This window comes from Dromiciops gliroides, chromosome X, assembly GCF_019393635.1.
Source record: "Dromiciops gliroides isolate mDroGli1 chromosome X, mDroGli1.pri, whole genome shotgun sequence".
Classification (NCBI taxonomy): Eukaryota; Metazoa; Chordata; class Mammalia; order Microbiotheria; family Microbiotheriidae; genus Dromiciops; species Dromiciops gliroides.
In genome coordinates, this window is record NC_057867.1 from 25,737,200 (window position 1) to 25,758,186 (window position 20,987).

Consider the following 20,987-nt stretch of genomic DNA (forward strand, 5'->3'; position numbering starts at 1 on the left):
AAAGCTCCACAAATATGCCTCTTACTTGAGAAGAGTCTGTGACTCTCTGTTATCTCATAGCTATGGTATATTGGAAAGGATGTTGGATCTGGAGTAAGGAATTCCTCATTTGAATTCCTAGATTCCAATCTGGCCTTAGATCCTTAGTAGCTGTGTGACCCTGGACAAGTCACTTTACCACGTTTGCCTTAGTTTCTTCTTTTGTAAAATGAGAAGAATAATAGAACCTGCCTCACAGAGTTGTGAGGATCAAATGAATTAACATTTTTAAGTACTTTACAAACTTTAAGAAGCTATACAGGGGAAGCTAGGTGGCGCAGTGGATAGAGCACCGGCTCTGGAGTCAGGAGGACCTGAGTTCAAATGTGACCTTAGACACTTGACACTTACTAGCTGTGTGACCCTGGGCAAGTCACTTAACCCCAATTGCCTCACCAAAACAAAAAACTATACAGAATTTAGCTGTTGTTGTTGTTGTTGTTATTGATTATCTAAAGCCCTTTGCAATTTGACTCTCATCTATCTTTCCTGGCTTCTTACTCAATCCTCCTTTCATGAACCATATGTGTCCACCAGACTGGCCTGCTGGTTTCCCAAGCATGCCAGTTCAGGTGCCCCCTTTCCTGATGCACCTAGATATTGGAGCTTTCTTTCTCTTCCTCAAATGATCAGGTAAATATTTAAGTATTTAGGTGTTGTATCCCCCTAGTAGAATGTAAGCTTCTTGAGGGCAATGACTATTCTTTCCATTGTGTCTTTGGATCCTGTGTTAACTAGTACAGTGCCTTGCACATAGTTGATGCTTAATATACTCATTGAGGGGCAGCTAGGTGGCGCTGAAGTGGTTAGAGCACTGGTCCTGAAGTTGGGACAACCTGAGTTCAAATCTCACCTCAGACGCTTACTAGCTGTATGACCCTGGGCCAATCACTTCACCCCCAATTGCCTGAAACACCTGGGGCCATCTCCAGTCGTCCTGATATATATATATATATCTTGCCACTGGACCCAGATGGCTCTGGAGGAGAGAGTGAGGCTGGTGACTTTGCATGGCCCTCCCTCACTTAAATCCTATTCACTACAAGTCATGACATCAACCCAATGAAGGACAAATAACAACAATTCATTGGATTGGGGGGAGTTGAGCTCAATGGCCTCTAACTTCTCTTTGACAGTTTGGACATGGGCACAGTGTGGCAAGATGATTGAATCTGGAGCCACAATACCTGGATTCAAATTCTGTGCCTCATTTTCCTTGTCAGTAGAATTATGGGGGTTAGTAGAGATGATCTCTAAAGTCCCTTCTAGCTTTGAAATCTCTTTGACTCATTTCCCAGGTATCTGTGGGTAAGGCCTGCCCCTCCTCTTGACCTGCTCCATTAAGGTTGAGGCTTAGGAACACAGATATTTCAGACAGTCAGTAAACATTTATTAAGTGCCTACTTTGTGCCAGTCACTGTGCTTGTCACTGGGGGTACAAAGGTCAAAATCTATTGACCCCACCCTTTAGGGCTCTACAGTCTATCAGGGACAGTGTACAGTCTATCATATATACACATGACTAAATGCAACATATAAGCAGAGTGAAAAAATAATAATAGCTATCATTTATATATTCCTTAAAGGTTTACAAAGTGCTTTACAAATATTATCTCATTTGATCCTCATAAGATCTCTGGGAGAAATAGGACCTATTATCCCATCATAGAGTTGAGGAAACTGAGGCAGACAATGGTCAAGTGAGTTACACACTTGTAAGTGTCTGATCAGGATTTGAACTCAGGTCTTCCTGCCTCTAGGCCCAGCCCTTTATCCACTGAGCCACCTAGCTGGTAATTTCAAGGGAAAGGCACTAATTTCTGGGGAGATTAGGAGAGAGCTCTTGTAGGAGGGGGCTCTTAGGTTGAGCCTCAAGGGAAACAAGGGATTTTATGAGGTAGAGGTGAGGAGGAAGGGCATTTCAGGCAGGGGCAACAGTCTGTGCAAAGGCCTGGGAATTGAAAATGGGTGAAGAACAGCAAGAAGGCCAGATATAGGCTGGATCAGAGAATGAGTGAAGGGAGTTGGGAGCCAGGTTGTCAAGGGCTTGAAGTGTCCAGAGAAGTTGGTATTGACCTTAGATAAACTCATGAAGTTGATTGGGCAAGAGAATGACACAAGCATCACCAAGCTTTAGGGATAGGGACTAGGCCTGGGATTTCACTGATATGGGAAAACTTCCCATGAGATGAGGAAACTCCCTCTACCGGTACAGGCAGTATCTTGTCTGCAAGTTGATAGATGAATTGAGGCAGCTACATGGTACAGTGTACAGAGCACTGGGCCTGGAGTCAGGAAGGCCTGAGTTCAAATCCTGCCACAACCACTTATGAGCAGCATGACCCTGGGCAAGTCACTTTACCGCTCACTGCCTCAGTTTCCTCAATGGGGACAGTAATAACACCTACCTCCCAGGGTTGCTTTGCGAACCTGATGGTGCTTGCTATGATGATGATAATGTTTAGACCACGTTCTAACGAGCGTAATTGAACAAGACATTGTGGAAAGGATCCTAGATTTGTAGTCAAGAGTCTGGACTTTAATCCCAGCCCCACCATTTACTCCCTGTGGTGGCTGTGGGCAAGTCACTTAGTTTATCAAAGAAGGTTTCATTTCCTCCTCTGTAAAACAAGGTTGTTTTATATAGCCTTGAAAGGGACTTTCCAGCCAAGGGTATGCTGATAAATGTCTAACCACCAGCTATCCAGGAAAAAGTTAAGCAGGATACTCTTTTTCAGTTTAATCTGCATTAGTAATGTTTTCTCCATCATTTTCTTAAATCTAGACACTTCACAAAACAATAACTCATGCCCTGATTTGTCCCAGTTGCACATACCAAGTTGGAAATGTTCACTCTGAAAACTGAACCAGTCCTGTGCTCTTCTGTCATGCCTTGTTGGAGATTGGGAGGGATTTCTTACCTGCTCCTCACTGGCTTTGACCTCAGAGAGTCTATACAGAGGTTTCAAACAAGCAGCCTGGGCCGCATCTGGCCCACAACACTCCCTGGTGCGGCCCAAAGCTGATTAAGATGTAATTGGCATTGGGGCAGCTAGGTGGCGCAGTGGATAGAGCACCGGCCCTGGAGTCAGGAGTACCTGAGTTCAAATCCAGCCTCAGACACTTAACACTTACTAGCTGTGTGACCCTGGGCAAGTCACTTAACCCCAATTGCCTCACTAAAAAAAAAAAAGATGTAATTGGCATTGAGGCAGCTAGGTAGCGCAGTGGATAAATCACTGGCCCTGGATTCAGGAAGACCTGAGTTCAAATCTGGCCTCAGACACTTGAGACTTACTAGCTGTGTGACCCTGGACAAGTCACTCAATCCCTATTGCCCCACAAAAAAAAAAAAAAAGAAAAGAAAGATGTAATTGGAAAATATTTAACAAAATAAATAATACAAGAAAATGTAGATAACATCACATTTCAAAGCTAAGCCAATGTGTAGCCCAGCAGGGATCCTTATGTATTTGAGTTTGATATGCCTGGTCTGTGGTTCCATGATGTTCTGACTGTTGACCCAGCCCTGGGGAAAACATGGGGTGAATTGGCCCCAAGGTGTCTAGAGCCTAGCTTCTTTTTTTTGTGGGGCAATGAGGGTTAAGTGACTTGCCCAGGGTCACACAGCTATTAAGTGTCAAGTGTCTGAGACCAGATTTGAACTCAGGTCCTCCTGAATCCAGGTCTGATGCTTTATCTACTGTGCCACCTAGCCACCCCCATAGTCACAACCCCCCATATGGAGTCATGTAACTGACTGTGGGGATCACAAAAAATTTGGCAACAGTAAAAGGTTACATATACTTATTTTATATACCTGTATACCTGGGGTCATGTAAAAATTTCTCAGGTGAAAAGGGGTCGTAAGTGGGAAAAGTTGAAGAAACCTTGCTCTAGATCATCCGTAGAGCCGGTCTGTGGAAGGAGGTGGCAGCCTGGGAGGTAGATTTAGTAGCAGAGGTGACAGCTTGGAATGGCAACCCCCAGCAGCTGCGGTTCTATCTCTTTCTCTTCTTTTGTAGATCTACCACAGCCCCATAACGAAACAGGAAGAAAGTGAGTCCATCATGTGTCTATTGTGCTGTTCCAATTTGCAGCAAATGCTCCTTGTGTTGGGATATCTGGGTGCAGGTGGGCAAAGGAGTGCCCCTGATGGGTGAAGATCAGCCTTAGCTGGTGGCAGCTGTGTAACATCTGTCAAGCTGGCAAGCAAAGGAAGCCACTTGTTTATCTCAACATGGGGCCGGGGGGACAAGTGCAGTTGTAATCTGGAGACACACAAGTCATTCTTGTTTGTATGTCCTCCTTCCTGCAAAGAGGAAAATGTGAGCCATTTCAAGTGCCAGGCCTACCATTTAATTCTCTCCCTCGACCCCCCCCCCCCACTCCCCGCTGCTCCAAGATGGTTAGTGATGAGCAGCCAAGCCTGGAACTCTCCTTAGTGTATCAGTGAAACAGCTGGCCACAGTGATGACGGCTAACCTGTCTCCCTTTTCCTGAACAGTGGAGCTGAATGATGTTGGGTTCAAATTCGTAAGGAAGTGTACCAATGCCGTGGAAGCCAAAGGTAAGAAAAAGTTAGTCGTTGGCCCTCCCAACCTTCTGCCGTGTGCTTGGGACAGAAAGAACTTTGGACAGAGAGAGCAGGACCTCTGGGGTCTAGTCTCAGCTATTCCATGACCTTATTTGGTGACCCAGGCAAGTCATCTCTCCTTCCTGGGTACCATTTTCCATGTCTTTCCAATTAGGGTGCTGGTCTTGGAGCTCTCTAAAGACTAGCTCTACACTTCAACAATACTGAATTGACTCTTCTGTTTGCCCAAGTAGCCACACATCCATCCATCCATCCATCCATCCATCCATCCATCCATCCATCCATCCATCCATCCATCCATCCATCCACTCACTCACAGAATCACAGAATCTGAGAGCTGAGATCTTAAAGATCATTTAACCCAACCCTGTTGTTTTATCTTTTGAAGTTCTTTTTGTTGTCTTTGTTTCCGAATACATCTTTACCCTCTCTCCTAACCACTGAGGGTTTCTGATAACAAAAGTGGGGTGGGTGGGAAGCAGTTAGCAAAATGAATGCAACAACTGAGTCTACTAGAGAGATGCATTTTCTCATCCCTCCTCCTGGGGTCAGCTTGGTCACTATAATGACATTATTCCATTCCATTTTATTGTTTTTGTTTATGTCATAGTAGTCAATGTGCGTGTGTATGTATATATGTATGTATAGCTTTCCTGGTTCTGCTTACTTTATGTTGCATCATTTCATAGAACTCTTCCCATGCTTCTCTGACTTCTTCCAATCTGTCATTTCTTTCGGCACAGTAATATTCTATGGCAGTCACGTATCAGACCCAGACTGGGGAAGTAATTTGCCCAGAGTAACATAGAAAGTTATTGAGAGACCCGAGACTGGAGCCTAGGTCCACTACACTGTAGCCATCAATTAATTAATTAATTAATTAATTGATTGATTGATTTCTTCATTCTTCTTTTCTTTCAACAAGCCATTTGTCACATACCAACCGTGCTAAAAAAAAAAAAACAAACTGAGAAAGATGCCAGGTGGTGCAATGGATAGAACTCTGTGCCTAGAGTTGGGAAGATTTGAGTTCAAATACTGCCTCATACATATACTAGCTATGTGATCTTGGGCAAGTCATGTCACCTCTGTCTCAGTTTCTTCAACTGTAAAGTGGGAATCATAAAAGTACCTACCTCCCAGAGTTGTTCTGAGAATCATATGAGACCATATTTATAAAGTGCTTAGCATAGTGTCTGGTACATGGTAGGTGCTTAATATTTATTAATGTTGCTTGCCCTTGGGGCAGCTAGGTGGCGCTGCAGTGTATAAAACATTGGCTCTGTATTCAGGAGGACCTGAGTTCAAATTCAACCTCAGACGCTTGACACTAGCTGTATGACCCTGGGCGAGTCACTTAACCCTCATTGCCCCCCACACAAAAAAATGTTGCTTGCCCTTTTCCCTTGACCTCATGGAGCTTATACCCTGGCTCATAAACACAATTCAGTCCCTTTTCTCAGCTGGTTCTCATTTCCTTCATTTCTTCTTGAATTTGTAGCCCCAGCACTTAGCACAGTGAACATAACAGGCGCTTAATAAATGCTTGCTGCTTTGCCTTGTTTCCTTGAAGGCCACGTTGAAAATAGCAGCATGAACAAACTGGAGTTAGTTTTGAGCAAGCATCTTGCAAAATGTCAGCACATTCCTTTGGGGTGGGATCCAAGTGTATTTACTTTCAACAATTTGTGGCTTCCTGCTTCAAGGGGGAGAGAGCTTCAAATGGCTTATAAAGTGTTTTTAGAGAGTACTTGGCATCCTCTGAGTAGTGTTTTGATGAGTCAGACCTAAGTGAATTTAAACATGAAGATTTAGTTTCTGCTATAATACATGTAGATTTAAACATTAAAGCGGGGGGAGCTGGGAAAGAAACAAAAGTCAAGGAAATGTGAGTAGTGGAGTTCTGCCAAGAGACAGTGTGATTCAGTGAGCTTGTAAGGTTTCTTCACTGCGGATGTATGGCCTATCCCTGCCCAAAGTGTGGCTAAGTACCTTCGATGGCCCAGGCTCTGGGGAGAGAAAAATGAAAATGAAATAGTCTCTGCTTTCAGGAAACTTGCATTCTACTAGGGGGAAACAATATTAATCAGTCCACCAGCCGGTATTTATTATGCACCTACTATATTCCAGACACTATACTTGGTGTTGGGAATAACAAAGACAAAATGGTTAAACAGTCCCTGCTCTCACAAAGTTTGTGTTATAGGGGGAGACAGTGTGTACACACATAAATATATACAAAATAAATAATGCATATGAAATAAATATATGCTACTTTCCCAGGAAATCTGCTTCTTATATAGGAGAATCAGTTCTGCTAGGCCTTATTCTCTTGCTTCCCACTTTCTTCTTCAACTTTCTCAAAGGCTGGGCTAGGATGGGACATGGGGTAACCCAGGCTTGGCCCCATGTGCTAACATCCTGTACAGGAGAGTGTTGGTCCCCAGCTGGCCCACTTCCTGACCCACCCTTCATACTACAACTTTCTATCCTCTAAGGTTTAATGACTGCCATCCGCCTAGCTTGGGTCCCATCTACCCTTGATATGTCACTTGGAATGTCTGGGATCAGCCAGGATAAAGGAATGGGGAATGGGGAGGGGGGCAATTGAGGAATGGAGCATTCAGTGGGGGAGGCAGCAGCAGTTTTTCAAGCCCTATCCCACCCCCTGGTAACCTCAGCCCTAGGCCTCCCAAACCCTTTCTTTCCTCTCTTATTAAACTCTTCCTTTCACACGCCTTCCATATTCCTCTACTCTCTAGAACCTAAGTTTCTCATGAAGACACCACATCTCTGGTGTTCTCTCAGAGGCTGGCAGCTTCTTTTCTCATGTTCCCTGTTTTCAGACTTTCCATCTGCTCTTGTCACTTCACATCTATATCTTCTCCTCAAAAGAACTCGGGACTGCACTGAGGGGCCTAGCTTCTAGGACTGATGAGGTCTCCATCCTCTGCCCTGGTCAGGGCACATCTGCATGACTGGGTTCACTTCTGGGCACCACAGCTTCCTATACAGATGAAATCACAGGTCAAAGACAATTATAAATGAGACCTTTTTTTTTTTTTAAAAATTACTTAAATTGCTCCCATATCTCCCATAATACTTTGCTAACAAAAGCATTCATTTTATGGATGAGAAAAGGGTAGCTCCACTGGTAAGAGATTGGTGAAAGTCTTTGGGATGGGCCATAGCCTCTTTCTACTAGATTGTATTACTTCTTATCACCCATTTGCCTAGCATGAAAGGGGGTGAAGTGGTCTGTTTGAAGAGGCGGACCCCTCCTCTCCTGGGAGGATGAGCATTCCACCGTTGGGCAGATCAACAAAGATTGTTCCCATTCATGTAGAAGTTGCTACTTTCCACTCTGGGAGCCTCAGGAGCCCTAACTCAAAGAAATCTGCTCTCCCACCCTTAGGCATCACGACAGAGGGGGTTTACCGGACCGTGGGCAGCAACATCCAGGTTCAGAAGCTCCTGAATGCCTTTTTTGGTAAGACAATGTTCTTCACTGCTTTGGGGACAGTACTATAGTAGTTAGACCGTAGGAAGAACTTCCAGACTATAAAAAGTTGGAAGCACTGGGACATTGGGAGGTAAGTGGTTTGGAGAAACTGCTTAAAATATAACAGTCCAGGGGAAGCTAGGTGGTGCAGTGGACAGAGCACTGGCCCTGGATTCAGGAGGACCTGAGTTCAAATCCGGCCTCAGACCCTTGACACTTATATATATACATATATATATATATATATATATATATATATATATATATATATATATATATATATATATATATATATATATATATATATATATATGTATATATATATATATATATATATATATATGTATATAACAGTCCATGGTGAGCACTCAGACTTGCATTAGCCTAGAAATACCCAGTGTGAAAAGAGGAGAGAAGACAGTATGGTATGAAAGCAAAAACTGGTCAGCATGGGAATTGCATAAGGTTTGGACTGTCCAAACAAGAAGGGGGTTAGGAGAGAGAATGCCAGAGAAAGAAGGAGCCTTAGGACAGAGAATGTCAGCTGATAGGGCCCTTAGAACAGGGAATGTCAGAGCTAGGAGGGCTCTTAGAACAGAGAAAATAAAAGAAAGAATTTTAGAATAAAGAATGTCCAAAAGAGAAGAGACCTTAGAAGAGAGAATGTCAGAGAAAGAAGGAGCCTTGGAACATAGAATATGAGAGAGTAAAGAAAACTTAGAACAGAGAATATAAGAGAAAGATCTGGGCCTTAGAACAAAGGTCAGAAAGAAGGACCTTTAGAATAAAGAATATCACAGCTATAAGAGTACTTGGAGCATAGCATGGCAAAAAAAGAAGGCCCCTAAAACTAAGAATGCCTGAGCTGGGAGGGGGCTTAGAAGTCAGAATGTCAGAGCTCAGAGAGACCTTAGAACCCAGAATGTCAGGGATGGGAGGGGCCTTAGAACTCAGAATGTCAGGGCTGGGAAGAGCCTTAGAATTCAGAATGTCAGGGCTGGGAGGGGCCTTGGAATTCAGAATGTCAGAATTGGGAGGGGCCTTAGAACCCAGAATGTCAGGGCTGGGAGGGGCCTTAGAACCCAGAATGTCAGGGCTGGGAGGGACCTTAGAACCCAGAATGTCAGAGCTGGGAGGGGCCTTAGAACCCAGAATGTCAGAGCTGGGAGGGGCCTTAGAACCCAGAATGTTAGAGCTCAGAGGGACCTTAGAACCCAGAATGTCAGAGCTGGGAGGGGCCTTAGAACCCAGAATGTCAGAGCTGCGAGGCACCTTAGAATCCAGAATGTCAGAGCTGTGAGGGACCTTAGAACCCAGAATGTCAGGGCTGGGAGGGGTCTTAGAACCCAGAATGTCAGAGCTGCGAGGGACCTTAGAACCCAGAATGTCAGGGCTGGGAGGAGCCTTAGAATTCAGAATGTCAGGGCTATGAAGGGCCTTAGAATTCAGAATGTCAGGGCTGGGAGGAGCCTTAGAATTCAGAATGTCAGAATTGGGAGGGGCCTTAGAACCCAGAATGTCAGGGCTGGGAGGGGCCTTAGAACCCAGAATGTCAGGGCTGGGAGGGACCTTAGAACCCAGAATGTCAGAGCTGGGAGGGGCCTTAGAACCCAGAATGTCAGAGCTGGGAGGGGCCTTAGAACCCAGAATGTTAGAGCTCAGAGGGACCTTAGAACCCAGAATGTCAGAGCTGGGAGGGGCCTTAGAACCCAGAATGTCAGAGCTGCGAGGCACCTTAGAATCCAGAATGTCAGAGCTGTGAGGGACCTTAGAACCCAGAATGTCAGGGCTGGGAGGGGTCTTAGAACCCAGAATGTCAGAGCTGCGAGGGACCTTAGAACCCAGAATGTCAGGGCTGGGAGGAGCCTTAGAATTCAGAATGTCAGGGCTATGAAGGGCCTTAGAATTCAGAATGTCAGGGCTGGGAGGAGCCTTAGAATTCAGAATGTCAGAGCTGGGAGGGGCCTTAGAACCCAGAATGTCAGGGCTAGGAGGAGCCTTAGAACCCAGAATGTCAGGGCTGGGAGGGGCCTTAGATTTCAGAATGTCAGGGCTGGGAGGGGCCTTAGAATTCAGAATGTTAGAGCTGGGAAGGGCCTTAGAATTCAGAATGTCAGGGCTGGGAGGAGCCTTAGAATTCAGAATGTCAGGGCTGGGAGGGGTCTTAGAATTCAGAATGTTAGAGCTGGGAAGGGCCTTAGAATTCAGAATGTCAGGGCTGGGAAGGGCCTTAGATTTCAGAATGTCAGGGCTGGGAGGGGCCTTAGAATTCAGAATGTTAGAGCTGGGAGGGCCTTAGAATTCAGAATGTTGGGGCTGGGAGGAGCCTTAGAATTCAGAATGTCAGGGCTGGGAGGGGTCTTAGAACCCAGAATGTCAGGGCTGGGAGGGGTCTTAGAACCCAGACTGTCAGGGCTGGAAGGGGCCTTAGAACCCAGAATGTCAGAGCTGCGAGGGACCTTAGAACCCAGAATGTCAGGGCTAGGAGGAGCCTTAGATTTCAGAATGTCAGGGCTGGGAGGGGTCTTAGAACCCAGACTGTCAGGGCTGGGAGGGGTCTTAGAACCCAGACTGTCAGGGCTGGAAGGGGCCTTAGAACCCAGAATGTCAGAGCTGCGAGGGACCTTAGAACCCAGAATGTCAGGGCTAGGAGGAGCCTTAGAATTCAGAATGTCAGGGCTAGGAGGAGCCTTAGAATTCAGAATGTCTGGGCTGGGAGGGGCCTTAGAACCCAGAATGTCAGGGCTAGGAGGAGCCTTAGAATTCAGAATGTCTGGGCTGGGAGGGGCCTTAGAACCCAGAATGTCAGGGCTAGGAGGAGCCTTAGAACCCAGAATGTCAGGGCTGGAAGGGGCCTTAGAACCCAGAATGTCAGGGCTAGGAGGAGCCTTAGAATTCAGAATGTCAGGGCTAGGAGGAGCCTTAGAATTCAGAATGTCAGGGCTAGGAGGAACCTTAGAATTCAGAATGTCTGGGCTAGGAGGGGCCTTAGAACCCAGAATGTCAGAGCTGCGAGGGACCTTAGAACCCAGAATGTCAGGGCTGGGAAGGGTCTTAGAACCCACAATGTCAGGGCTGGGAGGGGTCTTAGAATTCAGAATGTTAGAGCTGGGAAGGGCCTTAGAATTCAGAATGTCAGGGCTAGGAGGAGCCTTAGAACCCACAATGTCAGGGCTGGGAGGGGCCTTAGATTTCAGAATGTCAGGGCTGGGAGGGGTCTTAGAATTCAGAATGTTAGAGCTGGGAAGGGCCTTAGAATTCAGAATGTCAGGGCTAGGAGGAGCCTTAGAATTCAGAATGTCTGGGCTGGGAGGGGCCTTAGAACCCAGAATGTCAGGGCTGGGAGGGGCCTTAGAATTCAGAATGTCTGGGCTGGGAGGGACCTTAGAACCCAGAATGTCAGAGCTGGGAGGGGCCCTAGAACCCAGAATGTCAGGGCTAGGAGGAGCCTTAGAACCCAGAATGTCAGGGCTGGGAGGGGCCTTAGATTTCAGAATGTCAGGGCTGGGAGGGGCCTTAGATTTCAGAATGTCAGGGCTGGGAGGGGCCTTAGAATTCAGAATGTTAGAGCTGGTAAGGGCCTTAGAATTCAGAATGTCAGGGCTGGGAGGGGCCTTAGATTTCAGAATGTCAGGGTTGGGAGGGACCTTAGAACCCAGAATGTCAGGGCTGGGAGGAGCCTTAGAAGTCAGAATGTCTGGGCTGGGAGGGGCCTTAGAACCCAGAATGTCAGGGCTGGGAGGGGCCTTAGAATTCAGAATGTCTGGGCTGGGAGGGGTCTTAGAATTCAGAATGTCAGGGCTGGGAAGTGCCTTAGAACCCAGAATGTCAGGTCTGGGAGGGGCCTTAGATTTCAGAATGTCAGGGCTGGGAGGGGCCTTAGAACCCAGAATGTCAGGGCTAGGAGGAGCCTTAGAATTCAGAATGTCTGGGCTGGGAGGGGCCTTAGAACCCAGAATGTCTGGGCTGGGAGGGGCCTTAGAATTCAGAATGTTAGAGCTGGGAGGGGCCTTAGAATTCAGAATGTCTGGGCTGGGAGGGGCCCTAGAACCCAGAATGTCAGGGCTAGGAGGAGCCTTAGAATTCAGAATGTCTGGGCTGGGAGGGGCCCTAGAACCCAGAATGTCAGAGCTGCGAGGGACCTTAGAACCCAGAATGTCAGGGCTAGGAGGAGCCTTAGAATTCAGAATGTTAGAGCTGGGAGGGGTCTTAGAACCCAGAATGTCAAGGCTGGGAGGGGCCTTAGAACCCAGACTGTCAGGGCTAGGAGGAGCCTTAGAACCCAGAATGTCAGGGCTAGGAGGAGCCTTAGAATTCAGAATGTCTGGGCTGGGAGGGGTCTTAGAACCCAGAATGTCAGGGCTGGGAGGGGCCTTAGAACCCAGAATGTCAGGGCTAGGAGGAGCCTTAGAACCCAGAATGTCAGGGCTGGGAGGGGCCTTAGATTTCAGAATGTCAGGGCTGGGAGGGGCCTTAGATTTCAGAATGTCAGGGCTGGGAGGGGCCTTAGAATTCAGAATGTTAGAGCTGGTAAGGGCCTTAGAATTCAGAATGTCAGGGCTGGGAGGGGCCTTAGATTTCAGAATGTCAGGGTTGGGAGGGACCTTAGAACCCAGAATGTCAGGGCTGGGAGGAGCCTTAGAAGTCAGAATGTCTGGGCTGGGAGGGGCCTTAGAACCCAGAATGTCAGGGCTGGGAGGGGCCTTAGAATTCAGAATGTCTGGGCTGGGAGGGGTCTTAGAATTCAGAATGTCAGGGCTGGGAAGAGCCTTAGAACCCAGAATGTCAGGACTGGGAGGGGCCTTAGATTTCAGAATGTCAGGGCTGGGAGGGGCCTTAGAACCCAGAATGTCAGGGCTAGGAGGAGCCTTAGAATTCAGAATGTCTGGGCTGGGAGGGGCCTTAGAACCCAGAATGTCTGGGCTGGGAGGGGCCTTAGAATTCAGAATGTTAGAGCTGGGAGGGGCCTTAGAATTCAGAATGTCTGGGCTGGGAGGGGCCCTAGAACCCAGAATGTCAGGGCTAGGAGGAGCCTTAGAATTCAGAATGTCTGGGCTGGGAGGGGCCCTAGAACCCAGAATGTCAGAGCTGCGAGGGACCTTAGAACCCAGAATGTCAGGGCTAGGAGGAGCCTTAGAATTCAGAATGTTAGAGCTGGGAGGGGTCTTAGAACCCAGAATGTCAAGGCTGGGAGGGGCCTTAGAACCCAGACTGTCAGGGCTAGGAGGAGCCTTAGAACCCAGAATGTCAGGGCTAGGAGGAGCCTTAGAATTCAGAATGTCTGGGCTGGGAGGGGTCTTAGAACCCAGAATGTCAGGGCTGGGAGGGGCCTTAGAACCCAGAATGTCAAGGCTGGGAGGGGCCTTAGAACCCAGACTGTCAGGGCTAGGAGGAGCCTTAGAACCCAGAATGTCAGGGCTGGGAAGGGTCTTAGAACCCACAATGTCAGGGCTGGGAGGGGTCTTAGAATTCAGAATGTTAGAGCTGGGAAGGGCCTTAGAATTCTGAATGTCAGGGCTAGGAGGAGCCTTAGAACCCACAATGTCAGGGCTGGGAGGGGCCTTAGATTTCACAATGTTAGAGCTGGGAAGGGCCTTAGAATCCAGAATGTCAGGGCTAGGAGGAGCCTTAGAATTCAGAATGTCTGGGCTGGGAGGGGCCTTAGATTTCAGAATGTCAGGGCTGGGAGGGGCCTTAGAATTCAGAATGTTAGAGCTGGGAAGGGCCTTAGAATTCAGAATGTCAGGGCTAGGAGGAGCCTTAGAATTCAGAATGTCAGGGCTGGGAGGGGTCTTAGAACCCAGAATGTCAGGGCTGGGAGGGGCCTTAGAATTCAGAATGTTAGAGCTGGGAGGGGTCTTAGAACCCAGAATGTCAAGGCTGGGAGGGGCCTTAGAATTCAGAATGTCAGGGCTAGGAGGAGCCTTAGAACCCACAATGTCAGGGCTGGGAGGGGCCTTAGATTTCAGAATGTCAGGGCTGGGAGGGGTCTTAGAACCCAGACTGTCAGGGCTGGGAGGGGTCTTAGAACCCAGACTGTCAGGGCTAGGAGGAGCCTTAGAATTCAGAATGTCTGGGCTGGGAGGGACCTTAGAACCCAGAATGTCAGAGCTGGGAGGGGCCTTAGAACCCAGAATGTCAGAGCTGCGAGGGACCTTAGAACCCAGACTGTCAGGGCTGGGAGGGATCTTATAACCCAGAATGTCAGAGCTGGGAGGGATCTTACAGCCCAGAACTTAAGAGTCATAAAGGAAATGAGGGTAAAGAATACTAGAGTTTCAAGAGACCTTCCAACTGTTATTTCCAAAGCATCTATAGCAACAGCCCTTTTTCTTCAAAAACATTGTAGCACCTTTCCATAATACAATCTATGCAAACCATTTTCTTTGCTTGTATTTAATTCAAATGAAATGACAAATTTGTTACAAGTGTTATTACTACATACAAATTTCAAATATATAATAAAGATACCAAAGGAGGTTTTTTTAAAACCGTGTAATATTATATTGTATTCACCAATTTGAACAATGTCGAGAAATGTGCCTGATTTTTCTGCTCTTTTTTATTTACAACAAAGATTGTTTAACTTCTCATTGATATGCTTCCCCCAAGAGGCCAGCTGCTACTGATCATGTGGGTCAGGGGCCCCCCTAGACCCTCTGGATTCGAAGACAGAGGTTGCAAGTTACACCCCTTCCCTCAATCAGGACTCCACATGCATGGGCTCGGTCAGTCCCCAAGCATGTATCAAATACTTCCCATGTGGCAGGCGCTTGGGTACAAATACAATCATGAATGAGACAGTCTGTGCCCTCAAGGAGCTTGTATTCCACTGAATGCCCCATCAATCCTGTGAATGCTGGGTCCTTGTCCATGTGGTGATACCTGAACCCCTTCCCCAAGCCCTGAGGCAGAAGCAGCCCACAGATGCACCCAAACTTCCTCCCTGGTCTCATCCCCATCTAGGGCACCAAAAGCTGAGCTGCCCAGTGTCCAGGTTGCCCTGAGGATGCTGGGAGGAATTGGTCATGGAAAGCAGGAGATAGGTCTGAGTGGGGGCCAAGGACTCCATGCAGATGCAGTAGGCCCTTCCCTCATACTCTTGGGAAACCTCTTCCAGTTTTGCAGTCTGCACCTGTCTGCAGATGGCCTTGGATTTGTCCAGCAGCAACCTGAAGGAAGGCCAGAGTTTCCCTGTAGTCCAGCAAAGAGGGTCACCACTGTCATCCCATAGAGTTTTGCTGTGCTCCCGCCAAGGTGGGCCACCTCAAACCTGACCTCCCTTGCACAGATACTCTGAAAGAATTAAGGCTCTGGATTCCCTCTCACTTGGAACAAATTCTTCATGTTACAGTCTCACTTTTGTTGACTTTGGCCTGCACCTTGTTTTCCTCGTTTTACAAAGTGGATGGTAGGACAGGATGTTAGAGCTTAAGGATCATCTCTGGTTCTTCTTATCAAATGTGCTGATATGTTTTGTTTTGGCACAACCAAACAGGTTAACACACCCCATTCCAAAGTATTCTTCCCCATCCCCCAACCTTTTTGGCTCTTGAGATAAAGAAGGCCAGTGCAGCATGTACTGAATTTCATTTCTGCATGTGACCCAACCTTTTTGCCTCCTCAGGTTGACTTCACATTGGTAGAGTTACCATGCCTTACCATGTAAACTGTTCTTTTGGTCCTGAGTTTTTTCACTCTGAATCAGTTCAAACCAATCTTGCCAAATTTTTCTGTATTTGTCATATTCTGCCATCCCTTACAGTGCAGTAAGATTACATTAGGCCACATTCATTATAGACTTTGTTCAGCCATTCTACGATTCTGAGGTACACACTTTGTTTTTAGGGTTCTGCTTTCACAAATAAGATAGCTATGAACATTTTTACATATATACAGATATTTTCTTGCTAGCAATAGCTTCTTTTTAATTTATTTTTTTTATTTTTTAAAAACATATTTCCACATTAGTCATGTGAAAAATCAACAAAAGGGAAAAAAAAGGAAAAGGAAAAAAACAAAAACAAAGTGAAAATAATATGCTTGGGCCTGCATTTAGACTCCATAGTTCTTTTTCTGTATGTGGAGAGCACTTTCCTTCATGAGCCTTTTGGAATTGTCTTGGATCATTGTATTGCTAAGAAGAGCTAATTCTATCACAGTGGATCATCACACAATGTTATGAATAACTTCTTTAGCACATAGGCCCAATAGTGAAAAGTCAGCAGAACTGATCAAAAAAAATCTGAAAATCTATGTAATGTTACCCACTTAAGGAATGGGAGGAGGAGATATCTTCTCTTTCTCCTCTGGAGCCATGCTTGTTCTTTGTCATTTTGCAACAAACACTTTTGATTTTTTTCATGTGTCATTGTTCTTTCCATTTACATTGTTGCGAATATGTTTTCTTGGCTCTGCTTACTTCCCCCTGTATCAGTTCAGGTTGAGCTTTTCAGACTTCTCTGTATTTCTGACGTAGTATCATTTCTTACAGCACAGTAATATTCTATTACATTCATGGTCCACAATTTATTTAGCCATTCCTCGATCAGTGGGTGTACATTTTCTTTCCAATTCTTTGCTCTCACAAAAAGTGCTGCTATAAATTGTAAAGTTGCTAAAATTCTAGCTAGTCTGTCTAAAATATCTAATGAGTGGTCGCCAATAAATTATAAGCTTCAGCAAGAGTTAGGCTTTTTAGCATTTATTAAGGAGAATAAGAATTTGGTAAAGAGAGAAAGGCCTAGATGCCTACATCTGTCTATCTCAGGGAGCCAGCATTTTTGCTCCACTCTCCATGAGAGTCCTGATGAAAGAGTGAGAACCACCCCCTTCTTCATCCCACAAGCCTCCTGTGAAAAACTGGAAATGTCCTGTCCCCACACACATAGCTCCAAGCTAATTGGCTGATAGCTTTGAGAGACAGCACCCATGAGTAAACATCACTTCCTGGCGCCAAGGAACTGACCACATGGCTTGCCCTCAGATGCCTTCTCCTCATGGCAGAGCTTTCCTACAGTAACTTCAGCAGGTGGCGTCACAACAATCGTTACAAAATATTTTGGTAGCTTTTAAAATTTTGTATTTTTTCTATCAGCAAATTACTTGATTCAGTTGAACACTTATTGAATGCCTTCTATATGCAAGGCCCTATGCTAATCTGATATTTGTGAAGACTGAAACTACCTTTAATTTGAGCTTCTCAGTGTGCCTTTAGCTGATCCCAGTCCCAACATGCTCATTGGAGAAAGTCCCAGCACCTGAGGATCCCAGAATGCTTTGCAACTGCATGTAGGATTGTATCCAATCGACTCAAATGGAGGAGATAATAGCCACATGGCTCAAGTGAATAGAGGGAAGGATGAAATGGGAAGATAGATGTGTGTGGAGAGAGAGAGAGAGAGAGGGGCGGGGGGGGGAGGGAGTGTGAGTGTGTGAGAGAGAAAGCACAAGAGAATATGAGCAGGTAGACACAGACTTGGATGAAGAAGATAGCAGCAATTAGCAAATGTAACCACATATGTGAGTATCATGCAACCTCTGGGTGTGAGCAGATGAGTAAAAGTCACCAGTGAAACTCCAAGGTCAATAGGAGACATAAGAGAAGGCCACACTTCCTGGGCATTGCATGATGATTCCAGTATTACAGGGAGTGGTTCCCAAGATCATCTAGTTCTGCTCCACTGAACCTGGAGGAAAAGAAACTCAAGAGGCAAGAATCCTAAACCTTCAACTTTGCCACTGATCCTGAGTTTGAATAAACTGTTCGTTGGCTTGGCCGGGGGAAGCTGAGAAATTTGAATCTGGAAAACCAGCCTTCTGTATGTGGGTACAGTTCAGGAAAGACTAGCACCTCTAGTGTGAGGGCTGCTCATCTGTCTTTGGTGTCCATCTGATTCATCCAACTCTTACCTGTGGCTCCAAGAAGCTATAGCAGGTATAGTGGCCATACCCCAGTAAAACCATCTCAGTAGGTGGTCTAAACCAGGCTGAGAGTAACCAACAGGCCTTAAAGCTATCAGGGAGTTGGTGGGGGGAGTATCTACCCCAAGCACGTGAAGACTTCCCATGACATTATGGATGAAAATAGTTTGTTCCAATGACCATGAAAATAGCTGAAGCAGACTCTGTGGAGCATTTAGAGCCTGGTCAGGCATGGAAGATGCCAAGGATATCCACTGCATCCCAGGCTATCTCCAGTCATCCTGACTTTCGTCTTGCCACTGGACTTCGATGGCTCTGGAAGAGAGAGTGAGACCGACAATTTTGTGTAGCTCTGCCTTCGTGTAGCTCCAATTCAGGAGTCAGGACATCACCCTGTGGTGTCATTGGTCCTCTTTGAAATGAAGGACAAATGGGCAGCTAGGTGGCGCAGTGGATAAAGCACTGGCCCTGGATTCAGGAGTACCTGAGTTCAAATCCTGCCTCAGACACTTGACACTTACTAGCTGTGTGACCCTGGGCAAGTCACTTAACCCCAATTGCCCTGCAAAAACGAAGGACAAACAACAGAGAATGTTAATTACATGCTTTACTTTGCTGTTATTTACTATCTTATTCTGAATTAATTCCTTTTGCTTTTAAGGGTCATGTGTCCTTTGTCTGGTCGGTTAAAGAGGTGTACCGATTGGGGCTCAAGCTGAGGTTTTGGATGGTTGATGAGCCAAAATATTACAGACAACCTAGGAAGGCATGAAAGGTCCCAGGGGACCTTTGTGGGGAAGCTTTGGAGGCCCAGTGCTCCATTAGATACTGTTGGTGGATAGTGGTTAAGTATTTTCAAATTACCCTTTTTATTTTCGAGGTTGCAAATGATACTATTTTTAAATGGTTCTTTGTATTTTAAAAAGGTTAGAAGAATACTGTTGGAAGTCTTACTTTTCATCTTTTCTCTTCTAGATCCCAAATGCCCAGGAGATGTTGATTTGCAGAACAGTGATTGGGATATTAAGACAATTACCAGCTCCTTGAAATTCTACCTCAGGTATTTCTGGTTGGTTGGCCAAGGAGGTTAGGCCACATGGTGATTGGCATTTGTGTGAGCCTGTGGAGTTGGGGGACTAAAACAGATGGGAAGAGGTCCAATATATTTACAACAAAGTTTATTAAATCAATACTGAGTATAGAATCCTGTGCAAAAGCCTCGGGGGGAGGCACATAGTTTAATTGAACTTGACCCTCATGGGGTTTATGGTCTAGAGATGGGCTTAGGAGCATTAGTAGGCATCTGGGTTGGGCTGTAAAGGTCAGAGAGGCACTCAACGGGTCAAATGGGAAATGGACGATATCCCTGGTATAGGGAACTCCCTGAGACGAGTGAGGCAGCAGAGGGTTTGGCAGCATGGCTGGTCCAAGGTAGGAAAGGTACAGTATAGCTGGATTGTGATTGGCCTTGAATGCCAGTCAAGGGAAGTTAAACTCTCCTCAGTAGGCAATAGTGAGCCATTGATGGCTTTTTCAGCAGATGACCTTCAGTGGTATGAAGGATGAATAAAGAGAAGGGCTTCCCAACCCTTTTTGGTCTCTTTACTGTTTGGCTTTTAGTAAACCTTCCCATGTCCCCATATTAAGTATAAAAGAAAAGGAATTCTTGAGTTGACCACATTTATGCTCAGGAGAAATGAACTAAGATTAATAATTTTTTCCTAAAGAAAACCATTCAGTCCCTAACAATATTTTTTCTCACTAATTCAATAGTATTTCTGTAATATTTCAGTTGGATAATGTGATTATTTACCCCCTCAACTAGCTTCTCATGCCCCCTGGAGTTGGGAGCCCCTGGATTAGGGGGAGCAGGGAGTAGAGACAGAAAGTCCCACTACGGTGCCATCCCAGCTTTGGCAGGGGGCATGGGAAGGTGCGATCAATGAGGGCCTGTGCCAGCGGAGCAGCCACAGGAACGGAGAGGTGGGGCAGAGGTGGAGGCACGGATGAAGAGAGCTCTTGTAGCTTTGGGGAAAAGTGGATGCTTACACGCAATCCTGAACCCACCAGAGCAGATGGAAGGAAAGTTGTCCTGCTGCTGCCAAAGTACAGGCTGTATTGTCCAGGCCCCTGGGGCCTTTGGCATGCGTGCCAGGAGGCAGTGGAGAACCATTGGCCGATTTTTTTTTTTACCAAACTGCTCATACCTCTTAGCATTGCTTCTTAAAGGCCTGGCCAAGTGGTACCTGGATGGTATACAATGTAGGCACTTCAGGCCTGTTGGTGGATTTAGTAATCTCCTTTCTAGATGGCAGGGTTGGGGGGTGGCTTCAGTTTGTATCATTCTTTTGTTAATCCTTAGCAACTGGTGGCTGTGTCATAAATAAGAATAAGGAAGGGGAAGTTGGGGGGAAGACAATGGGGTGGAGGTTGGAGGAACAGATGGAGGAGCTGAAGGACGCCAGAGATTGCTCTGGGGGTCCCTGCCCTGCTGGGTGGGAGGGAAGGGAAGGTGGGCAGTTATCAGCCTCAAGGAATTGCCTTCCCTCTGGAGCAAGAGAATTTCATTGCCAGCCACTCCCCTCCCCTCCCCAAGGAACTCTTCATCCTCACTTTTTCTTTTCATTTCTTTTTTTTCATTTTAGGAATCTTTCAGAACCTGTTATGACATATAAGCTCCACAAAGAACTGGTCTCTGCCGCCAGTAAGTCCTAACCATTTTGCCATGTTTTCCCTTCCTTGGACAAAATTGGAATTTGCCAAGTCAGTCCAGAGAGGAAACAGCATTGGGCTACACTAGGAGACTGTTGCATTCAGAGTTTCCATCACTTGGTGAATCCACAAGCATTTATTAATCAATTACTGGGTATCAGGCACTGTGCTAAGGGCTAGGGATGCAAAGAAAGACCAAAAACAAACAAAAAA

The 20,987-nt window shown here is 46.2% G+C and overlaps 1 protein-coding gene across 1 annotated transcript in view; it reads left to right on the forward strand.

Moving 5' to 3' along the window:
* Positions 1–20,987, forward strand: part of OPHN1 (oligophrenin 1) — a 278,050-nt gene that overhangs the window by 198,858 nt on the left and 58,205 nt on the right. The window contains exons 12-16 of the mRNA XM_043974083.1: positions 4,065–4,098; positions 4,547–4,609; positions 8,052–8,126; positions 19,038–19,122; positions 20,708–20,766. Coding sequence (XP_043830018.1) covers positions 4,065–4,098; positions 4,547–4,609; positions 8,052–8,126; positions 19,038–19,122; positions 20,708–20,766 — 316 coding nt within the window. The remainder of the gene's footprint in view (positions 1–4,064; positions 4,099–4,546; positions 4,610–8,051; positions 8,127–19,037; positions 19,123–20,707; positions 20,767–20,987) is intronic.